Source organism: Danio rerio, chromosome 21 (genome assembly GCF_049306965.1).
Source record: "Danio rerio strain Tuebingen ecotype United States chromosome 21, GRCz12tu, whole genome shotgun sequence".
NCBI lineage: Eukaryota > Metazoa > Chordata > Actinopteri > Cypriniformes > Danionidae > Danio > Danio rerio.
The window spans coordinates 8,452,501-8,476,192 of record NC_133196.1 but is presented as its reverse complement, the minus strand read 5'-3'; the positions used below and the strand labels follow the sequence as shown (position 1 = coordinate 8,476,192).

General features: G+C 36.2%; 2 protein-coding genes and 1 long non-coding RNA gene across 8 annotated transcripts in view; 1 reads left to right on the top strand and 2 right to left on the bottom strand.

Moving 5' to 3' along the window:
* Positions 1-2,016: 2,016 nt before the first annotated feature.
* On the bottom strand, positions 2,017-8,133 carry mrps2 (mitochondrial ribosomal protein S2). Its single transcript, NM_001080693.1, is given in 4 exon segments — positions 2,017-2,996; positions 5,703-5,832; positions 7,386-7,502; positions 8,085-8,133. Coding segments are annotated over 4 exon segments (795 nt in total). The 5' UTR covers positions 8,110-8,133; the 3' UTR covers positions 2,017-2,473.
* Positions 8,134-8,233: 100 nt separating this feature from the next.
* The window catches only part of ppp1r26 (protein phosphatase 1, regulatory subunit 26), a 21,478-nt gene continuing 6,019 nt past the window's right edge, over positions 8,234-23,692 (bottom strand). The window contains exons 2-5 of one of the 3 annotated variants that reach the window (XM_068215925.1): positions 17,636-21,040; positions 10,275-10,392; positions 10,091-10,140; positions 8,234-8,439 (exon numbers count right to left, since the gene is read on the bottom strand). In XM_068215925.1, coding sequence (XP_068072026.1) covers positions 8,436-8,439; positions 10,091-10,140; positions 10,275-10,392; positions 17,636-20,973 — 3,510 coding nt within the window. In that variant the 5' untranslated portion in view covers positions 20,974-21,040 and the 3' untranslated portion in view covers positions 8,234-8,435. 3 annotated transcript variants of the gene reach the window in all.
* The window catches only part of LOC110438240 (uncharacterized), a 55,273-nt gene continuing 41,900 nt past the window's right edge, over positions 10,320-23,692 (top strand). For 3 of the 4 annotated variants that reach the window (XR_012397112.1, XR_012397120.1, XR_012397114.1), the window contains exon 1: positions 10,320-10,453. This is a non-coding gene — a long non-coding RNA (uncharacterized lncRNA). The remainder of the gene's footprint in view (positions 10,454-23,692) is intronic. The other variant, XR_012397117.1, reaches the window with a different exon arrangement.

Here is a 23,692-nt window from a genome sequence, read left to right as displayed (position 1 = left end):
TTGCTAATTATTTCATATGCTAATAATTTGTCATTATGCTAAATGACATTATTTTTTATCTATCATCCTTATTTAAACATGATTTAAATTTGTCTATAAAATATATATTTCTGTATTTCTCGGGTGAAGATCATGCTCTCGATCTTATTGTACATTTTTTTTGTGTTACACTGTAAATTTTTTTATACACAAAAATAAGTTTCTAAAAACAATACCTATTTTTAATACTTTCCTTGTTGAAATTTCGTACAATATTGAATCTCTTAAGCTTATTAATAATAATAAGAATAATATGTTTCTTAAAGCTTATGACGATCTTTTTTCTTAATGATTGAGGCTGTATATATTTTTTTCTTCTCTCTCTCTTCTTTCTTATTTTTTGTTATTGTATTTTTTCTTCAGTGCAGTGATGTTTTTATTTTTGTATAAAAAAAAAGCAAAAAAATCATATTTATATCTCATACTGAAACTGTTTTTCATTTATTTTGGGAGTGTAACTATGCTGTACAATTTGGGAAACATATTGGATTATTTATTAATGATAATATACAACAAGATGTTTCTGTTACTTTTAAAGAAATTATTTTTGGTTATTATGAATCTGCCCTTACTAAGAGAAATGCTTGTTTCGTTATAAACTTAAATTTATTTTCTTTGTAAATTCCGTATCCACAAATGCAAATTTACCAATACTAAACCATATTTTCCTGTTTTTTTGCAAGAATTTAGTCATTATATACAATTCATTTCATTATCTAAAAATAAGAAGACAAACAGAACTATTTCATTTTTTAATGACTTTGATTTGTGTACTGTTCTTGATTCTTAAATGTCTCACCCTCAAGTTTATATGTGTATATATATATATATATATATATATATATATATATATATATATATATATATATATATATATATATATATATATATATATATATATATATATATATATATATGTGTGTGTTTCCTCTTTTAGACCCTTCTACTGCAATGGTAGGAGAATGTTGTTTCTCTGCAACTTCTTCAAATCAGTACAATCAAAATTAGTACAATACAATATTTTGACTTTATCTCAGGTATTTAATTCAGAAGGCTTGTCTTTAATTATAAAGAGTTTTTATGCAAGTTTGGTTTCCCTGTAACTCCAAAAAGAATTTTCCATTGTAGTGGATGCAATTCCTAAAGGAGTGTAATGCTTTTTAGAGGCTATGGTGGAGTATCTAGTGTGTCATCTGTGCCATTGCACCCCTTGGAAACTTCAGTGGGAAAAATATGTTTTTTGTCACAACCTTCCTCACGTAATTACAAAACTAGCTCTCTCTTTCAAAAAGAAACAGTAACATCCCCATATGTGAAGGTTTTTTTGGATGGAAATTTCATTTAAACTGTTACAGATTTTACCCAGCCATGACATTATTGAAAAGATTCAGTCAGATAAGTCAGATATAGATACATGCTATATATCAGAATAAATGATAATTATTCTTGTAATGACCAACTAATATTCATTCAAAAAAAAAAAAAGAATTAAAATGTATATAAACAGAGCCCCACAAAATATTATGAACACTAAACCCACTGGGCGGTTCCTTTTCATTTCTGACTAATAATAACTATGTCTAAAAACGACTATGAATCAAGGTGAGCAGTAAACCCTGAACTAAATAACTTTTTATAAGTGTATACATATCCTTTGCAAGTACAAGTTTAGCAGTATTGTTTGTGTCCCCTTCATAAATTGCTCTTGAGGAATTTTTGGTATATTATCCTCCAAAATTACACCTTCCTGAAAATATACATGACACTGAAAAAAGTGTTGCATGCAGAACTGTTGCAAACAATTAGTTTGTGTTGAATTTAAACAAACAAATTAAGTTTAGTAATGTTCAACTTAATTTGTTTGTTTAAATTCAGCCCAAATAAATTGTTTACAACCTCTTAATGTAAAGAAATTGAGTAAATCCAAGGAATCATCTTCGAATAATTTTTTTCAGTGCAAATAAACGCTGCATTATGGAATTTTGAAACTTTATTACAGTCATATAACAGGCAACTAATGGTAATCAATACAATACCAATAAATACCCGGTATTAAGTTTAATTTGTTGAATATTTCATTCTGGGATGGCCTATTTATACAAACATTTTCAAGGGATAGTTCAGACAAAAATGTAAATTTGCTTTTAATCCCTTCACCTTGGGATATCCAAGATTTAGGTCACTTTATCTGCAGTAGAACATTAAAGTCTTTAGTTAAAGCTGTGCTCCTTGTTAATTCAGAAAATAAATGTCAAGAGCTACCAGAACTTCAGGTATAAAACCAACAACAACAACAAAAATACATACAAGTAAAACACACTTAATTCTGAACAAATGAAAAATCAGTAAATGATGACAGAATTTTAATTTTTTGGGTGAACTATCCCTTTACGTTGAATATTCTGATTCTCTCACACACATCCTGACCTCTCTCTCAAATCCCCTTGAGAAGCTCCATCTGCCTCCTCTTGTCCTTCGCCCTTTTAATGGTCATTTTGAACAATCGGCAGTACAACTCCATCGCCGCAGGAGTGTCATCATTACCTGGCACCGGGTATGAGATCAGACTGGGGTTGCAATTGGAGTCCACGATCCCCACTGTGGGAATATTCATCTTGGCCGCGTCCCGAATCCCGACGTGCTCCTGGAAGACGTTATTGAGGGTGGAGAGGAACACGATGAGGTCTGGGAGCCGGACGCCAGGATTGTACTGGATGGGAGCGTTGGTGAGGAGTCCGCCTTTCCAGTAGCGCGTGTGAGCGTATTCCCCGCAGTCCCGCGCTGTCGTCTCCACCAGATGAGCGAACTGCCGTCTGCGGCTCACGAACAGGACGACGCCACCTCGAAACGCCACGTGGGCCGTGAAGTTGAGCGCCCGCTGGAGATGATCCACCGTTTGCTCCAGGTCAATGATATCCATGTCCAGGCGACAGCCGAAGAGATACGGCTCCATCAGACTGCAGAGGCATACAGCATTTGTCATGTTTACAAAGGTGAGTAGATAGATGTTGTTGTTGTTTTATTATTATTGTCGTTTTTACTTTATCATTAACTTACTATCATTGTTGTCCTTACCCACCACTGATTGGTTTTGATCTATCTATCTATCTATCATCTATCTATCTATCTATCTATCTATCTATCTATCTATCTATCTATCTATCTATCTATCTATCTATCTATCTATCTATCTATCTATCTATCTATCTATCTATCTATCCTTTCAAACTGCTTTAATCCATCCATCCATCCATCCATCCATCCATCCATCCATCTATCTATCTATCTATCTATCTATCTATCTATCTATATATCTATCTATCTATCTATCTATCTATCTATCTATCTATCTATCTATCTATCTATCTATCTATCCTTTTTCAAACTGCTGTAATCTATCCATCCATCTATCTATCTATCTATCTATCTATCTATCTATCTATCTATCTATCTATCTATCTATCTATCTATCTATCTATCTATCTATCTATCTATCTATCTATCTATCTATCTATCTTTTTTCAAACTGCATTAATCCATCCATCCATCCATCCATCCATCCATCCATCCATCCATCTATCTATCTATCTATCTATCTATCTATCTATCTATCTATCTATCTATCTATCTATCTATCTATCTTTTTTCAAACTGCATTAATCCATCCATCCATCCATCCATCCATCCATCCATCTATCTATCTATCTATCTATCTATCTATCTATCTATCTATCTATCTATCTATCTATCTATCTATCTATCTATCTATCTATCTATCTATCTATCTATCTATCTATCCTTTCAAACTGCTTTAATCCATCCATCCATCCATCCATCCATCCATCCATCTATTTATCTGTCTATCCACAGATCTATCTATCTGTCCATCCATCCATCCATCCATCCATCCATCCATCCATCCATCCATCCATCCATCCATCCATCCATCCATCCATCTATCTATCTATCTATCTATCTATCTATCTATCTATCTATCTATCTATGTCCACCCATTTGGCCCAATGGAGGTGTCTGCTGGTGGATGAAGGGTTACTGCCTGTTCTGTCTTTCCAGTGTACAATGTTGATTTACTTTAAATTTAACTCATATCTGACTCCGATTTGAAGTTGGTTTAAAATATTAATATATTTATTTTTTGTTTTATCTGACTCCAATCAGAAAACATTAAGAAGATTATATCAATATATAGTTTAGATAAATGTTTGAACCTTTTGTCTTCACTCGTAACAATTATATTTGTCCATTCGGGTGCTCATGCCGCTCAGAGCAATGTCAGATGGCGTGCCTCACGGTCGCACTCCTGTCAGTCTTGATTATTAAACAGAGGTAATTGACTAATACTTTTAGATGGCCGCTCCCATGCTTGCTCATTCCAAAATATTTTTGATTAGTCCCGCTTATGCCTAGTTCAGACTGCATGATTTTAGCCCCAATTTTGGCTCGGCGACAGGTTTTGAGAAATCGCCGACAAATGCCTGAAATCACAGGCAAATCGGTGCTCGTGCACGTGAGTGACAATCACACAGTATGAACTATCAAAGACGCGATCTGAGAGAATCGCCGATGAGTCGCCGATGCCTGTGAGATATTTGGCGTGCTAAATATCTGGAGCTGTCGGCGATTCAAATCATACCGTGTGAATTGAGTTTTGACTGAAAATAACATCAGCCATCGCCTACAGCCAATGAGAGAGCGGCATTCACTTGTGTGTGTGTGCGTGTTTACCTGCTGCAGGCTAGCGGGAGGCTGGGGGAGAAGTTAAAAGCGCTCGTTTTCGGTTTATTTGGACCCACGAAATGGAGGAAAAACTAGTGCAGGTTTGACAGGACTCAGGAGCAACCATGTCTGTTTGATGTTTCATACATAAAGAAATTAGTTTATTATCAACGTTGAGGAGAAATGGCTAATTCCCTTTAAATCCAGGTGAGCAAATATGGACATTTTCTACCCCATTAAAGGCTTCTTTCTCATTATGTAGTTAATAACAAAAGATATACTACGTGTTTTTGGCTGTGAGACATAGTTTGGACGAACTTGTCGGCGATTCTTCCTATGGTAAAGTCATGCAATGTGAAAGTCCTTGTCACAGATCAATCTTGCAGTGTAAACAAAGCAGCGACGAAACGCTAGCCCAGATAGTCAAGCTGTGTGAAAACATCTGTGACACGACTACTTTGAAAATCATGCAGTCTGAACTCGGCATTAGATGTACACCCCTGAGTAACGACAATATCATTTCTAATCAGGTGACTGACTGACTGTCTGTCTTTTATTTACAGTTCTGTTTAACAGAAAGAAGTTTTTTTCAGCTAAAAGTGACATTTAAAGGCTTAACTAGGTTAATTAGGCAAGTTAGAGTAATTAGGTAAGTCATTGTATAACATGGTTCTAGACCAGTGGTCCCCAACCCCCGGGCCACGGACCAATCCCAATTGATCCACAGCCCACACAAGAAATCATTAATTATTTCAGCTTTATTTATTATCTGAGTCTGAAAAACAATTTATTTTGAAAAATGAACGTATTCTATTGGTTACGTATCAGTCATCTGACACCAAAATTGAACTCACAAGCAGCAAAATGAGTAAGAAACAGACATCTTTGCAAAGTTGCTTGATGCAATTATACAGAAAGTTACTCACGCATGTCGGCAGCCTTTCTTGTGTCCAAGATGGACGCGGGCATCAAACAGGTCCTTCATGCTGAAGAGCTCAGACAAGTGGAAATAATCTGGCTGAGTGAGGGGGAAGTTGAGGATTTTATCTGTAGCATCTGCACATGTAAAACAAGCAAACATTTATGAATGTAGAATAAATACTGCACAAGTTACATTCTCATTGTAAGAATGAAATGTTTTGTATAGTTATGCTTGCAAAAACCTTTTTATAAAATCAGAACAACAGTTAAACTGTACACAGGAAACATAACAACATTTATTTAAATTTAGCAAAATTTACATCATAGTTTCAGCTAAAAAACTTCTTTACTATTCGACTGGCGAAAAATAGAAGCCATATACATGATCAGTAAATAAAGTCATTTTTGACCATTTGCAATTTATTTATTAATGATTTATTTATTGCATATTAACACCATATCGGCAGAAGTTTTCACACCAACATTAGAAATATATATTAAATGCACAATGAGCAATTATAAAGGAATCTTAATAACAAGAATTATACAAAACATATAAATAAATAATATTAATAACAACAACACTGACAAAAGGTACATCTGCACTTCATTTTTATGTATAACCAACATCAAATATTCTTTGGAATATACTTAAGTCACTATTAAATAACATGTTTTTTACCAATAAAGCTATAATCTACAGCAATACGCATTCAATACTTTATAATTTAATATTACATATTTATATTATTATATTATATACTATTATTACCGTATTTATGACATAAAAGTTTGACACGCATGATTTAGTACCAAACATGGGCGTTGCTAGGGCTATTTTAGGAAGGCAGTAGCCCCCCTTGTGCTGTATTAATTGGTTAATGAGCAACAATAACAAAAACACTTTAAAATATAAGAAGTTTTCTTGGGATTTTCTAAACTAGTGGTGTTTTGAAATTAATGAATGCATAAAAATAATAGTAATAACCGTGAAATCGTGATTATTTCTTAAACTATAATTGTACAACTAAAATCTATAATCGTTGCATCCCTAGTCACTGACAGAGATAGAAAGATCAAGTGTTGTTTAGTATTAAAAAATATTTATTATTATCATTCAGATCGTGAAATATGTGAATTAGCCTGTAAGTTTAAATATATATGTATATGCATGTCATCTAATTATAAAAGTGGCAGTTTATTTATTTAATACATGGAAACAAAAAAAATACACTTGAACATAGAAAGTGGTTTTTACTACAGTAAGCAGGTGGGTTGAGCCTATTTGGCTCACTCAGAACTCGGCTATGCCTGTCTATGTAATACAGTGGAATACTGGTATACAACCCATATTAAACAAACATTTTAAGTGTATTATTATTAAATTACTACTTATAAATTTAATATTAGGATATATATATATATATATATATATATATATATATATATATATATATATATATATATATATATATATATATATATATATATATAATGTTGTTTTTTTTTACCTTATAAGGAGCTGAGAACCCCTAAAACGAAAATCCTAACATCGCCCCTGGTACCAAATACTTCCATTGCTCACATATACAGTAGTTTACAAATGCATTATAAACAGAAACAGAGTTTCAGGTAGTGTGTAAATATGAATAGTAACCATTTAATCATCGAGTGTGAGTCAGACTCACCGGTTTCTATGGTCGCTGCTGCCGGTGAATGAACAGCAGCGGCCGCGGAGCTCAAAGTCTGTCCATGACAGGAGAACAGAGCAGCGGCCAACCGAGGACCACGGAGAGCCTGCCTTACTGAAATATTAGTCATGTAAATACATCACATTAAATATTGCATACAGTTTTTACAAAGTGCGCTGCAAAACTAGTAATATTTTATTATTATTAATATGCTTTAAACAGATACATGACAATAGAACAAACAATAAAATGCCAGGGTGATACGATAAAAAATAACAGTACAAAAATTAAATATATAAATAAAATAAACAAACACACACATAAAAAACACATGTATAAATAATTAAAATTCTTACAATTACAAACAAGCAGGCCTATCTATTAGTACTATGTTAAATAGTAACGTTACATAAGTAATTTTAGTTGCTTATAAAACAAAAGTAAAACAGGGTCTTTTGTTGGAAACCTTATAGTTATGAATATGAAACATAATCAACAAAATAAATAGATTAATAACAGCAAGACTAATACACTTGTCATGTCATTTCATACGCATTGTTTGGGGTCATTCAAAATCACGGGTTAGATTTTCGATCTTTACGCAGTATTTACCGCTATTAAAAGATGGTGTACCTGACCAGATGGATTATAATGTACAATAACATAAAATAAAAATAAAAGCACGTTGTATTTCACCTCTAGTTAAGACGCCCGCTGCCATGTTTCCGTTGAGCTCCGCCCACTTGAGACTGAGAACATAGGATTGTGGGCAATGATGTTCCATACAGTGCTTGGTCTCTGCATTTCGCACAACACGAACTACAAGCACCACAATGACCCAGTGATTTGAACTCATAAAACACTTTATTTAAAAAACACCAGTATCAATTATTAAGTACAGTGAACGACTTATGATAAAAATGAAGAACAGTTGATGGAAAATGAGGTAAAAACAAGAACAATTATTCATACATATTCATAAGTATGTGTGACAATATTAGGTTGAACTCGAGAACCTCCATCATTGTACTTTCCAGTGGCTTCAGGTTATCTGTAATAAAACAAAACATTAGACACGTTTAACTTAAATTAAAAACTATACTTCAGTTCTTGAGCCAAAAAACAACATCATAATATATTATTATCACCAGTTCAATGGATTAGCCATTAGGCCTTTAAGTGTGTATTGAGTAAAATGTTCATTAGTGTTTTATTTTATAAACTGTTGACAATAAGAATAGAATTTTCAAGCATTCATTTGCGAAAAATGACAACAAGCTGTGGAAAAATATGTATACAATACAATACATTACAATATGTCTTTGTACTCATTTAAACCGAGTCAACAACTGAGTATTGCTCTGTCATTTTCAGTCTGATTTAGTAAACTATTGATAATACAAATATCATAATTTTCGAGCATTTATTTGCAGAAAATGACAACAAGCTGTGGAAAAATATGTATACTATTCCCAATATGTCTTTGTACTCATTTAAACCAAGTCAACAACTGAGTATTGTTTTGGCGTCTTCAGTAGTTTGTTGTTTTTATTCAGTCTCCATTTATTTTCTGACTGTGAAACAACAGCCTGTTTCAGTGTTGACATCTTGAAGACAAACTAAGCAGTGTATTTGTGCCACACGTAGGCCCAATCCCAATTTTTTACCCTTTCCCCTTGGCCCTTGAAACAGAGTGTGGAGGGGAGAAGAGCTTCAACATTTACCCCAAACAAATGGGACAGCACTACAGCTGTCACAGCTACATGTCATCGTGATCTCTTGCTTCATATAAGATTGATGATTGCGACTGCTAGTTATTCCAGCTGGATTTTGTTTTAATATTGATCTTCAGAAAATCTCCGAAGGCAATTACATCATGTTACCATAACGATATAATGTGGCAATAAGATCGTAACTGTACTGTGCATTTACACTGTGGCCATATTCATAGATGTAAACACAAGACAACAACATTATTGTTGAACCAGACACTGTAAAATGGCAACTAAACTATTCTTTCCATCCGGAGCTCCTTCACGGCACTCCACACTTGTAAACAATCGCTACATTGGGCTCGCGCCATTCGCGTGGCTCTCGGTCCCGCCCAGTTTCATCAGCGATACCAAGCCGACCAATCACAGAGCTTGCGCTACACAATGTTGCGACTTGTAGTTAAATTTTTTTTAAAAGGTACACGTCAGCGATGCTGACGGCCATGGCATAGGGCTATGCTTTAATGCCAAGCATACGTGTGTGTTTGAAGCAGAAGTATAAATCAGCCTTAAGTATGTGAAATGGGACGCAGCACTACGAAATATAAGATGATCAAAGAAATAGAAAGTAAGATTATGGATAAAGAATGAAGAGTTTCTTTGGCATAATCACAATAAATTCTCTCTTTTTTTGTCAAAACTTTTGCAATTTTAATAAAACCTACATGCATTCCTTTAGGGGATAAAACATGACCACATAAAGACACAATACTTTCTATTTGAAAGCAGAGGCTTGGTTTTTTGATATATAAAAAACTTTAGTCCTAGCATAACATTTTCTGATGGCTGTCAAATTAATGTGACAATAATCAAAATTGGCCGGCAACCTTTTAAAAACAAATACTGACAGGGAAAGAGTTAACAAACAAAGTATCTAAAGATGTTTTGTATGAACACCTATTGCTTGTGTAAGTGGGGTCAGGTGTTTACCTTAACACACTGACCACAAACTGCAGCCTTCGTTTGACTGTCTGCTTTGCCTACAAAACGAACAAACACACACACGCATAATCAAAATGTCAATTCGGCAGACTATATATATTTCCTTATACTCAAGTGTATCAAATCTGTAAAATCATCCATTTTTAACACAATCTTTCAGCATTTCTCATACCTGTAGCTGCTTTTGAATTCGCATCCGTCTGGTTTTGAATTTCAGACGCCTTTCCGCAGTGTTCAGGGCGATATATGGACTTAACAAGATCCCTGGGTCTATTGATGTAGACAAAGACCTGAAGCAAACATAAGAGAGATTTACACATACAGTGTCTGGATCCATGTGCTGTCAAAAAGGTGAACTTAATCTGATATTAACTATATATTATATCATATAACTGTTATTATAAATTCAAAGCTATTTTTGTTTCTTGAAACACTGTTTAGTTAGAGTATAAATGCACATTTCACCTTACAGTTTGAATTAAACAGAATTTGCATGTTCACGTGAAATCCAAAAATTAATCTTGCAAAGTTTAAAGCATAATTACTTAACATAAAGTGACATGGTGTCTCCAATTTTGGTGTCTGGATACAGTTATAGATGTATATATGCATATAGACCATTTTAAAGAAAGCAAACAAAAAAAAGGGTCTCAATGTATTTCCTGTTTTACATTTTTAATTTTTATAGCTTCCAAGAATACAAATAGAGCAACATGCTGATCAATAATGTTATGATCGCTGTTTTAACATTATGCTATGATTGAATTGCATTTTATTAATAGTTTGATAAATAGAAAATGTTCATGGGCCAATGACACGACCACATTGAAATGGTCTATATAAGCATTTTATATACATATTAACCCTTTCTAGTGCAGTTTTTCAACATTCAGCTTGAGATGACAGAAAAACGTGGCTGAAATAATGTTCTGTCGTCATTCAGCTTACCTGATATATTTATTTTAATGTTGTTTATTGTTATAATCTGCTTGCTGACAAATATTCAAAGATTTTAAAATGACAATTAATTAGCATTTTGGGACTGTCACCAAATGAATCTGAATTAAACAAGTTTTTTTGTGAATAAACATAAAACTTTGATGTATCATTAGACTAAATTACATGTAAGTGGGTGTCTTTTGTAAATCACTTAAAAAATGTATGATAGTAAATAATAACCTTATATGCACACGTGTACAGGACAAAAAAACTCAATTAAATATGCTGTGCTAACACCAGACGCGGAACGTGCGGATAAATCACAATATTCGCGCGTAAATAGACACGTGAACATTTGAATTTACTTGCTTTATTCGATCGTCAAATCCGCTTCAATCGTAAATTGCGAATTCGTCTGATGGGCAGGGCTTCGGTCTGCCCGGTGACTCTAGCTTTATTGTAAAATGACTAACATGGATGTTATTGAGAGAATAACTTTGTTCATGTGCTTTATGAAGGCTGAAAAACAGCGTAGATTCGTTTGGAGCAGTGTCCAACAGATCCTTTTAAAGGTGCACCCAGCTCTGTGAGCTCATAAACTTCTCCAGAAACTTAACCTGGATGATGGAAGCATTCAGCGGTGCTTCTGACTGAGCCGAGCCAAGTTTGATCAACTGTTGTCAGTGTGTGCAGGAGGATTTTCCCCCGGGACACCAACAACAGGTGCTTTGTCATAATCACGCCCCCATAAAAGCAAGGTCCTAATTGGTTAACGATGCGCGAATGTCTGCTGAAGTTCAGATTTTCGAACTTGAGCATTTCGCGTGAAACATACGTTATTCGCGATGCGTTATTCGCACGTATTGCACCGCAGGGTGTCTATTTGTGTCTTTGCATTGACTTAACATGTAAATCACTCGCGCTTGATGCTTCTTCCGCATCTGGTGTGAATGCAGCATTAGCATTAACTTTTTCGGCTCTATTTTAACAATCTAGGCGCAAAGTCTAAAGCAATAAGGGTGTATCTGAATAAACTTTTGCTATTTTAAGAATGGAAAAATACGCTCTGCGCCCTGGCCCATGAGGGTTGCTTATTCTTTTAATGAGCTATGGGTGTGTTTTGAGCATAGGGTGTATTAATCCAATCAGTCTCATCTCACATTCCCTTTAAAAGTCAGTTGTGTTGCTCCATGGTGCATTTGCTATTTACGTTCCGGACTTTGTAAGTGGAAAAACTGAATGGAAAAAACTGAACGTTTTACTAGCAAGAAAACAAGAGCATCTGCAGCACGACAATAATGAGCCTCCTCCATTCAGCCTCTTTACTTTCTCTTTACTTTACTCGTTTACTTTAATGGGGTAAGGAAACTGTGTTGTACTCACTCCACTGAAGACATCCATTAGCTTACATATTCAAATTAGTTTGTTAAGCACAAAGATTTGTGTCAAAACTATTTATAATTCAGTTCTACTTTCCAGCAAACGAATAAATGAACAATAATAATAAAGTGTGGTCAAACAACTCAGTTATATCCAAAAACTCTCTCCAAAACCCAATAGGTGGACAAATCTAAACTTGTTTTTATTAAAACAAATATAAATATGCATATAATAAATAATACTGAAAATAATGATAACATTATAAAAATGCAGATTGTCATGAATAAACTAAAAAAAGCCCCCCGACATGAAGAAGGCATGGAGGCAGTGGTTTATATATATCATCTATGTAATAATTTTTTTGTAACATTTTAATCTTTTAATTCTTTTCATATGTGAAGATGTTTGTATATTGCTGTACATCCTTGTACTAAGCCATGTGTAAGCATTTGGACCTGCATAGGCGCATATAACACGATCTGTCTTGGACTTTAGAACTTTTCAGTTCCTCAAAATAGCAACACGCCAACGATGTGCCTTAACACACCTCCTTTCTTTCTAGACCAGCACACTCATGAGTCCACAAATTGGTGTAAATGAATTTGCTATTTAACCAACAAGGTGCAAAACGAGAAAATTAGGGTTGCGCTGGTCTGAAAATAGCAACAAATCGCGTCATACACGTCTTACCCGGGTGTATGATAGGGTCCTTTGTCTTTGACCATTATGCATCATTAATTTCTACCAACACTGCTTAATTAGTCACCAATATATTATGAAATCACATTGATGCAACAAAATGCATAAAGACACTAAATCAAATTGTATATTCACTTCACATTGCATTCATAAGATATCACCCAGTCTTTTCATTTTGACAGCTGAAAAACATTCGACAGGACAAAACTGCATCAAAATAAACCTATAAAAGTAGACTAGCATTAGCACCACTTAAGTCAGACATCTGTGAGAAAGGAAGTCACTTTAAGGAAACTTTTATAATAAGCTACAAGAGAGGAAGCCATGTAAAATACTGATTAGAAACAAACATATAATTAAGATATACATCCAAACATTTATTTAAGAAACATACAGCCTTGTGTGTCAAAGTCAATTTTTATTATACATCTTGAAAGATACAGTCTGAGTTTTTCTCTGTGCAGAGGACCAAAAAAAACCTTTCTTTTTTTAATCATTTTTGCAAAATATTTATGAAAACTGGCAATGCCCAGCATAGTCAGCATGAGTCTGTACTTTCTTCTCTTCTATAAACAAAAATAAATAACATTCTTTTCACATTGGAAACACCTACATATAATAAGCAACTGAAACAGGAACTAAGAAACAGGTGCAGAGAAAGAGAGATGAGGGAGGTGTGACTTTTGATAAGTATGCAAATATGTGCAAAAAGACACTGAGAGAGCTTTCTTATATGTACAGTCTGATATAAATGTCTTGTACGTCCAGTGGTATAAAAATAATAGCCTAATTGTGAAAAAAAATCTAACTAAATACATAACAAATGTTAAAAGGGCACACCAGAGGCAAAAAATGCATGTGTTGAGGGCACAATAGTAATTCAAAGGTTAAAAAAGTAAAGGTTATAATAGTTGCTAATGGCATTATTTGTGTACAATTTTTCAGTAACACTTTACTTTAAGATTTTATTATTCAATGTATTTACTAACATGAACAAACAATACATTACAGTATTTATTCATCGTTATTAACATTAATGACAATACAAAATTAACAAGCACTTTGGATTTTAATAATGCATTAGTAAAGGTTGGACTGTGATTAATAAATACTGTACAAGTATTGTTCATTCTTAGTTTGTGTTGGTAAATACATCAACTAAAACTAACTCATTCATTCACTTTCCTTCGGCTTAGCCTTATTTATCAGAGATCGCCACATTCGAATGAACCGCCAACTTATGCAGCATATGTTTTACACAGCGGATGCCCTTCCAGCTGCAACCCAGTACTGGGAAACACTCAAACACTCTCACACACTACGGCCAATTTCATTCATTAATTTTCCTTCGGTTTGGTCCCTTTATTAAAGGTCGCCACATTGGAAGAAACGGCCAACTATTCCCGCTAATGTTTTACACAGCGGATGCCCTTCCAACTGCAACCCAGTACTGGGAAACACCCAAACACTCTCACTCATACACTACGGCCAATTTTGTTTACCCAATTCACTTATACTGCATGTGTTTGGACTGTGGGGGAAACTGGAGCACCCGGAGGAAACCAACACGAACATGGGAGAACATGCTAACTCTACACAGAAATGCCAACTGGCCCAGCCCAGGCTCAAACAATCGACCTTCTTGCTGTAAGGCGACAGTGCTAACCACTGAGCCAAACCTAAGTGAAGTTTATTTATAAACTAATTTCGAGAGGATCACATGCTCATGATTGCTTGCAGCTGGTCCCGCATTATTCAATTTATGATTCACCAATCAGACAGTTCCTAAGCCACTATAAATACCCTAATTTCCATATAACAGCCATCTTCATTTAGAAGAAGCCCCCTTCCACCCCTACTCCTCATTTCCTAGAAGTGTGGCACGGTGGCCCAGTGGTTAGCACTGTTGCTTCACAGCAAGAACGTTACTGGTTCTAGTCCTTACCAAGCTGGCCAATGTTTATGTGTGGAGTTTACACGTTCTCCCTGTGCTCACGTGGGTTTCCCCCGAGTTCCTCCCACTGTCCAAAAACATTCAACTTAAGTTAACTGACTTATCCAAATCAGCACCATAGACATGCTCCTAGTCAGTAGTTATCGCTTAAGAGCAATCTCTATCTGTTCATTAGCTACTACAGCAGGGGAGTTCTCGAGATCTACCTGAGCTCAAACTCACCTCTTGCCTTGCAAATGGGAGGGACCCCCAGGCTGAAGGATCTTATGAGCTCAGGGCTCTCTCCCAGGACAGCATGCCAAACAAGCTTCATAATCAATCATCAGCTAAGTGTGAACTCTTGAAAACTAACTATTGGAATCTTATTGTAAAGTGTGACCAAAATATAATAGCACATTAATGTCTGTTTTTCATACACAATCATACATCCTTTAATAGAACAATTTGCAGATGAATGGCACTATATTAAAATAAATTCATCCTGCTTGTGTTTCACAAATGAAGCCCATCTTAGTCACTCGGTGTTGCACTGAGGAAATTTTCCAGATTTAGAAATCTCCTTATACATGACTTAAAAGTGATTATGATTACGGTATCGGAGGTTGTGATGTTGATCAACTGTAGACAAGATTTTTACCATAAATGTAGATCTTAAAAACCATTCGTCATCTGAAAATGAGCTGTTGCACATAAAAATTGCTTAATTCTCTTGGGCATTACATTCTGCAGTCTTTCAGTTTACCACAAGAATTGCATTTACCTGTTAGCTATGATGTGCAGCAAGGTTGTTACGATACTGGAACTTGGTACCATATAGTTGAAATTTTAAAAACGGACATTTCCCACTAGGGTTGGGCGATATGGCAAAAATGTGATCTTGATGAATTCTTTTTCATATTGAACAATGATGTATATTTCAATAGCAGTTGTTAATGCTTTTACATTTAAAAGAGTATCTCAAAAATGAATGAAGCCACAAAACTTAAAGGGTCTATTAAATAATGGAATCAGTGGGCGATCATTTTTGGCGGCTAAAAATTCGGTCCATCTCTAATATCAACACATGTCTAGATTCCCATTGTTGCACATTTCTGCTGTGTGGTTGGCTCTTGGATCAATATGGAGTAAAAAAGTCCAGAGCTTATCACTGTTATTGACATACATTTTATTGCGATTCGTTATAATATTGTTTATTGGCCCAACCCTATTTCCCGGTAACATTTGAGCGATGTCGAGCACATTCTTAAACATCTGCTATTGTGTTCAAATTTATCAGCAGAAATGACCGTGATTAGCTGTGAAGGTAATAGTTCACCGAACTCACCACTGTTTATTGAATGCAACCACAGAAAAAGGGATACTGGATCATTTTATTGCCATGATTCATCAGCGGATCGCTCATATGCCAGCTTGTAGACCAGGGGTGCCCAAACTCAGTCCTGGAGAGCTGATGTCCTGCAAATTTTAGTGCCAACCCCAATTAAACACACCTCAACCAGTTAATCTTTACAGGTATACTAGAAACTTCTAGGCAGGTGTGTTGAAGGAAGTTGGAGCTAAACTATGCAGGACACTGGCCCTCCAGGACAGTCTGTTATAGACAAACCAGCTGATCGACGTGACTTTGAAATGATCCAGTGCCCTTGTATCAGTGTTCACACTAAGTAAACAGCGATGAATTCGGTGAACTGATGACCTTTAGAGCCAATCACAGTCATTTCTGTTGAGCACACAAACACAATGGCAAATCAGCAGCGTTTAAGAACTAGCTCAAAAGTGCTCGAATGGTTGCAGGAGATGGACGTTTTTAATATATCAGTATTGTTTGGTATCAAATTCCAATATCGTCACCACCCTAATGTGCAGAAAAACAAAATCTGATCAATCTACTTTTTTAAAACCCGGGAAACTATTTAATATGTAAACCCACCAATAACATGGTCATAAATCTTTTCATAAGCCGTCATTTACTTTTTATAGTCTTGAATATGACAATCTAAAAACGATACGAATCAGAAAAAGTCGTCAAGCAAAGTTCATAAAGCAGAATCCATTCAGAAATGCTGCAGAGAAAATACAAGACAAAAACAATAAACAAGTTTAATCTCTTTTTATGACATCGCGTCTGCTTTTAAATATATTTATAAATGTACAAACATACAAAAAAAAAAGAGAGGATGTGGTACACTTAAAGACTCCTACATGACGTCCCTTGGAACCTAAACAATACAGTACAAAAAGACAGAAATGATGATAATGCAGGATGAACTCCAGCGCCGCAGTCCGTCAGGCTAATGCTAAAATAATCAGCTAATGTTTAACGCCGAAGGAAAATTTCGGCTGAATGTTTGGAAAGATCTTTCAAAATACCTGTGGGTCATCAATAAATCCATCCGAACTAATGACCAACACACTCATTAAATCACCTCAATCAAAGACAATTTGTTCAGAAAGTTTTTTGCATCTTAGATGGATCAACAGCATGGATATGCATTGGGATTCCCCCCATCCCGATCACTGATATGTGTGTGTATTTGGAAAGAACAAATATAGGTACTCACTGATTATTGGTCTGCTTGCTCGTGTCTTTTGTCTTCTGATCTTTCCTTTCCTCATCTGACTCTACATCTGTCTCATCAATACATTTCTCTTCCTCATCTTCCTTGCTAACACTTCCTCCCTCCCTTTGTGTTTCTCCTAAACTTGCAGTGACCTCAGTTTGGCTGACCTGCAGGCGATTCGTAGCCTGAAATAACACAGCCTGGTCCCGTTGAACCTGAATTACACTAACGCCCTGGTGGGACTGCAGTTCTGGCGAGGGCTGGCACAGATGTGAGGTGCTGAAGGATATGTGTGGTCTATCAGAGAAATGTCGGTCCCTTTTCAGGCGGTTATGCATGTAAACGCCCTCTGTCCTGCTCAACGGAGGTACAGAGGTTGAAAGGTCAACAGCAGGGGAATTAATCTGAGTTTTCGAGAGAGGCGAGGGACAAAGGGAAGTAATGACTTCCCTCAAAGGTATCCTTGGGGCTGATCTACTCTGGTGGCTGATGGGAATGTCATTACTGTTTCTTGAGGAAGATTCACTCATTCTGTTGTTAACAGGCCTCATCAGGAACAGGTTCTGGTGCTGGTGACCCAACGGCCGAGCAGTTTCTGAGTTCACACATGGTGGTGTGAAGGAATTAGGTTTGATGACATGACCTGTCGGAGTGTCCTTGCCTGTCTGGCAGCTGCCATTCGTTGGATCTCTTGGAGCAGAGTTCTCAGGTTTTTGACTTTCAGTCCTCCTGAATCCCATTATGCAAGAGCTGCCTGGTGTCAGGACTGGTCCCTTGTTGAGTTCTGCAGGTGTTTCTGTAGATTTTGTGGACGTACCTGTGAGTTCAGTCTTCCAGAGTCTCCCGGAGGTTGATGTCGCAGCAGATACTGGAGTTTCAGTTTGAGTCTTTTGAAGATCTGGATTTTCCTCAGTCTCTGCAGATGAGGAGTTGATGCCCTTCTCCTCACTTTTAATGTTTGTGGTTACAGGTGCGGACACCTTAGCTCTTTCAGCTAGAAATCTCCTGATCTCTCGCTCAATGCTGTCATCGCTGTCCACATCACTGTCGTCATCTGCATGCAGACTTGGTGAAAGTGTGTCTCCACCTGGGGCTGAGGAAATCCCTCCATTCCCGGTCACCTTGTCAGTCTGCGCAAAGCTTTTAGAAGGCTTGAAGTTTTGAACCTCACATTTGCCTTTAGCTGGTTTGCTTTTAGGCACCTTGTCATTTTTAGCCTGAATGTTCAGGGATTCTTTCCCACCTTTCAAGATGCTAGATTTAACAAGCCTGTTGAGTGGGATACACTTCTGCTCGGTTAAAGGCTTCTGCTTTTTTATGGCATCCAAAGATGACGCCTCAAAAGGTTTGTCACTTTTTCTCGCCTTCAAGTCCCTTACCTTCTTCTTGACTTTTTTCTTCGTCTTGAGTAGGTCTTTAATTGCTGCATCTAAATCCTCGTCACTGTCCAAGGAGCTGCTTTTGTCACTGCTGTCGTTTCTCTCAGAGCCGATCGCAGCCTTTGGGCTGGATGCACTACAAGAGGAAACGTTGTCTTTAGTTACATGATCTGCACCCTTGCGAGGAGGAGAGTTCTGTTTCAGTTTGCTATTTTTCACACTACTTGAATGTGAAATCGCAGTGGGAGTGGTAGAAAGTTCAAGTCTGGTGGAGTCACTGTGGATCAGAGGTGTCCCAGGAGGCTCCTCTTTAACATTCAAAACCATGTCTTGATCTCTGGAAAGTTTGCATTGTTCCTCTTTGAACTTGCGCTTTTTTGACAAGGAGAGTCGGACTCCTTTATTCGGTTGGATTTCTTTCAGCTTCTTCTTTGGCTCTTTACTCGATGAGGGATCTTCTGAAGCTGGTGGAGGTGCGCCTGCTGTTGCTGGAAGCTCTTTGTTCATCATTGCTTTATGCTCCAAAAATTTCCTTATCTCTTGTTCAATGCCGTCCTCACTGTCAATGGAGCTCTCATCGCTTTTATCTTCAGGAGGTGCAACAGGGGTGATCGCTGGCATCGGAAGCAAATTTCTATTAGCAATGCTTAAGCTGGACTCAAACACTTCAGGCATGACAGTTTTGGAGATGTCCAGAATGGCCTCTGCGCACATTAGTTCAGCAGTGTTGACCTTCAGACTGGAGTGGATCTGATGTTCTGTCTGGGCTTGTTTTGGGTTTATTGGGGAAGCTGTAAAGGTTTTTGCTTTAGCGGGCTGTGATGTACACTTGTTCAGAAAGTGGCTTACGGACAGTGGTGTTGGGAGATTAGTTGACTTATTGGTTGACAATTTCTTTATGTTGTTCTTCTTAGACAGCACTTTGAGTGGTTGGGTGCTTATGCGTTCTGGAGAAGCAACGGCTGGTTTGCTACGATGTGCAGGCACAAGTTGGGCAGGTTTGAGAAGACTTTTATTTTTCTTCTGCTTGTGTTTTTCCTCCTTGAAGCGACGGATGGCTTCCTCGATACCTTCATCGCTGCTTGAATCAGAGTCCTTAATTTTTTGTGGAGATCTCTGTGCATCTCTATCACCTTCCTGCTTTTCTTTTTTCTCCTGCTGAAATCTCTGAATCTCTTCTTCAATTCCATCATCGCTGCTTGAATCGAGCCATTCCTCTTCCTCTTTAATGACCAGACGCGGTGGAGACTTGTCCATCTCAGAAGACGAGGAGGATCCTTTTTTAGCTCTGGGTGGAGGAAGACTTTTTAAAGGCGAAACTTTACTCGCGTCTGCTTTCTTAAAGGGATTTTCTTTGCTCAGCTGCTTCTTTTTGACTTTCTTTTTTAAGGCCACCATCCCGCTTGAGAGTCTCTGGATATGATTGCTAGCAGTCAGCACCTTAGCACTGCTGGAATGTGTCTGTTGTTTCGGAGCATCTAGTTCCCTTCGCTGAAGTTTGGGCGCTGGGGGTGAACTTGTCACTGGATCCCCTTTGCGCTTGTGGTCCACCTTCTCCTTTAAATACTCCTGTATGGCCTCCTCAATGCCTCTGTCCACAGAGTCATCACTATCTGAATCATCTCCAGTATCAGACCTGTTGTTCTGCAGCTTAGCGTCTGACCCTGATCGCCGGGTTCTCGCCGACATGTCCATGAGTCGCATCTGACCCTTGTAGCCAGCCTCGTGACTGGAATGAGCAGCCTTTTCAGCCTGCTCGTTTTCACTCATGCCCGAAGACTGGGTACTGTGAAGGCTCTCAATTATCATCTGGATCTTCTGTGGGAACGGGGTGCCACTAACTGAGGCAAGGTCGCTGTCGGAGGCACTGTCATTGAAATAGAGAGGCAGGCTGCAGCTCTTACTGGACCTCCATTCTGAATGAATAGCCACAGCCGGAGGAACTGTCTTCAGGAACATTCTAGATAGTCAGAATGGAAGGGATGCAGGTGCATGGGGAAGCTCCACCAGTGATCTTGTTTACATCCTGAAAGAAAGAAGCAGAAATCTTCATTTAAAACATGTAATTGTAAAAACATTCCTTCAGTTGTGATGTTTTTTCTTTTGCAGCGGGTTATAAATGCATCAAAATGTTTTTGAGCAAACTTTTCTGTAATCTTAGTAGTGCTGATTTAATACATGTTGGAGACATACCCCTTATATCCATGCACACTAAATCGCCCTTCAGCCGCATTTATTTGAGAGCGCACAAGAAAATCTGCGCTTGAGCAGCGTATATTTGAGGGCATACAACATGCAGTTTTGTGCACAAACAGAGGTAATCGGCACGCAAGCAAAGAGATTCACATGCTCGTGCTACTTGAATGCGACTCTCGACTTGAATACGCTATATGATTTTTAGGAGCATTATAGTTTGTCAAACTTATTTGGAGTAGGCCTGTCACAATATAAATTTTGTCGTATGATATATTGCACAAAAATATATTATGATAACAGACATTAATGTCATTTTAAGACCATTTAATGTCAGTAGACAATATAATATCATCAAAATGCACATAAACACATAATATTCAATTTAATTATAGTTATTTGAACAATTTAATAATTAGACATTGGAATCAGAATGTGAAAACATATCCTAAATAAATGATAATAAATTTTAAAAAAGTGCTAAATGAAAAGTAAAAGAGGCTGCGATATCAGCTACCAGATCTATTTTCAGTTGTCAGACACCCACATGAAAATATACTATAGTAATTTATAGTAAATACTATAGTGTTTTTTTAACCATACCGACACCTACAATAGAGATAGAGATTTTGTGTAACCAACTTAGATAATTCTAGAATTTGTTTCATTGGTGATATATATATATATATATATATATATATATATATATATATATATATATATATATATATATATTGCATCATAAAAAACGATTAAGGTCATGTCGACGTAATGTGAGATAAGTCGATATCTTGATTATCGTGACAGGCCCAATATAGGGTTTTAAAAACAAATTTCAGTTTTTTCCATTTTGAATTAAAAGGCTGAAGTTGGGGAATATGGTTTGAATAGGATTAACTGGGGATGTATGAAATCATGCTAAATACGTTTCTGAATATGAATCTAAATTAATCTACAAAACTTGAAAATTATGTTTACATATATAGATGAAGTCAGTGTTATAAGCCCCCCTTTAAATTTGTTTTTCTTTTTAAAAACATTTCCCAAATTATATTTAAGAGCAAGGAAATTTCCACAGTATGTCTGATAATATTTTTTTCTTCTGGAGAAAGTCTTATACGTTTTATTTCAGCTAGAATAAAAATAGTTTTTATTATTTTAAAACCCATTTTAAGGTCAATATTATTAGCCCCTTTAAGCTATATATTTTTATTGTCTACAGAACAAACCATCATTATACAATAACTTGCCTAATTACCCTAACCTGCCTAATTAATCTAATTAAGCCTTTAAATGTCCCTTTAAGCTGTATAGAAGTGTCTTGAAAAAGATTTAGTAAAATATTATTTACTGTCATCATGACAAAGATAAAATAAATCAGTTATTAGAGAAAAGTTATTAAAACTTTTGTTTAGAAATGTGTTAAAGAAATCTGCTCTCCTTTAAACAGAAATCAAGGACAAAAATAAACAGGAGGGCTAATAATTCTGAGTTCAACTGTATCTTTATTATAACTTATATATTATATTTTATTTCCCAGGGATGGGTTGCGGCTGGAAGGGCATCCGCTGCGTAAAAACTTGCTGGATAAGTTGGCGGTTAATTCCGCTGTGGCGACCCCGGATTAATAAAGGAACTAGGCCGACAAGAAAATGAATATATAATATTATAATGTTACAACAGTACGCCCCGCTTCCACATAAAGCTACAACTCAAACAAATAGTGTTATAATAATTTACACAATTTAGTTTGAGGTTTGTTATTTAAATGTGTGAATTATATTTTAAAAAAGTGATTCACATTAGATCAAATAGATGTACGCTAGGCATGAGCCGGTATAAAATTCGGACAGTATGATAACCTTAGATAAAATTATCAAAGTATCACTGAATTGTGATTACTGCTCTAAAATATGCTCTTTTTAAATGTCTGGGTAAAAAACAGAAACTTTTCCCTTTTAAACACAATATATTTTATTTTGAGAAACTTTTACATTTTTTGGAGCAGTAAACATGCAGGCTAAATAATTTAAATGAATTATTGACTTCTGCTGCCTCATTAGTTTCAAAAACACAGATTTCATTACAATTTAAAGCGGCATCTTTGGATATCTTTTTTGCTGGAGATACTGTTGTCCTAAAAATCTTTAAAACAAACAAACAAGAAGCTTACATATACTGTAGGAACACTACAGCAAAAAAAATATAGCCAGTTTAAAACCTTGACTTTTCCAAACCGCCATACACCTTGAAAACAGCTACCATCCTATGCCTATTGCATGCAATTAAAGGCAGTCCTGTCACAAAAAAGCATAGCCTTTTACAAAATTATAGATGGGTTGTTCAACCTCCAGGGCGAATAAGTAGGCCCACAACTCAAATATGGTGAACAACATGACAGGTAACAGTAGAGAAATAAAATGTTCTAAATGCAACTAATCTTATATTCCTGTATTGTATTTTTAATCACACAATTGATTACTTG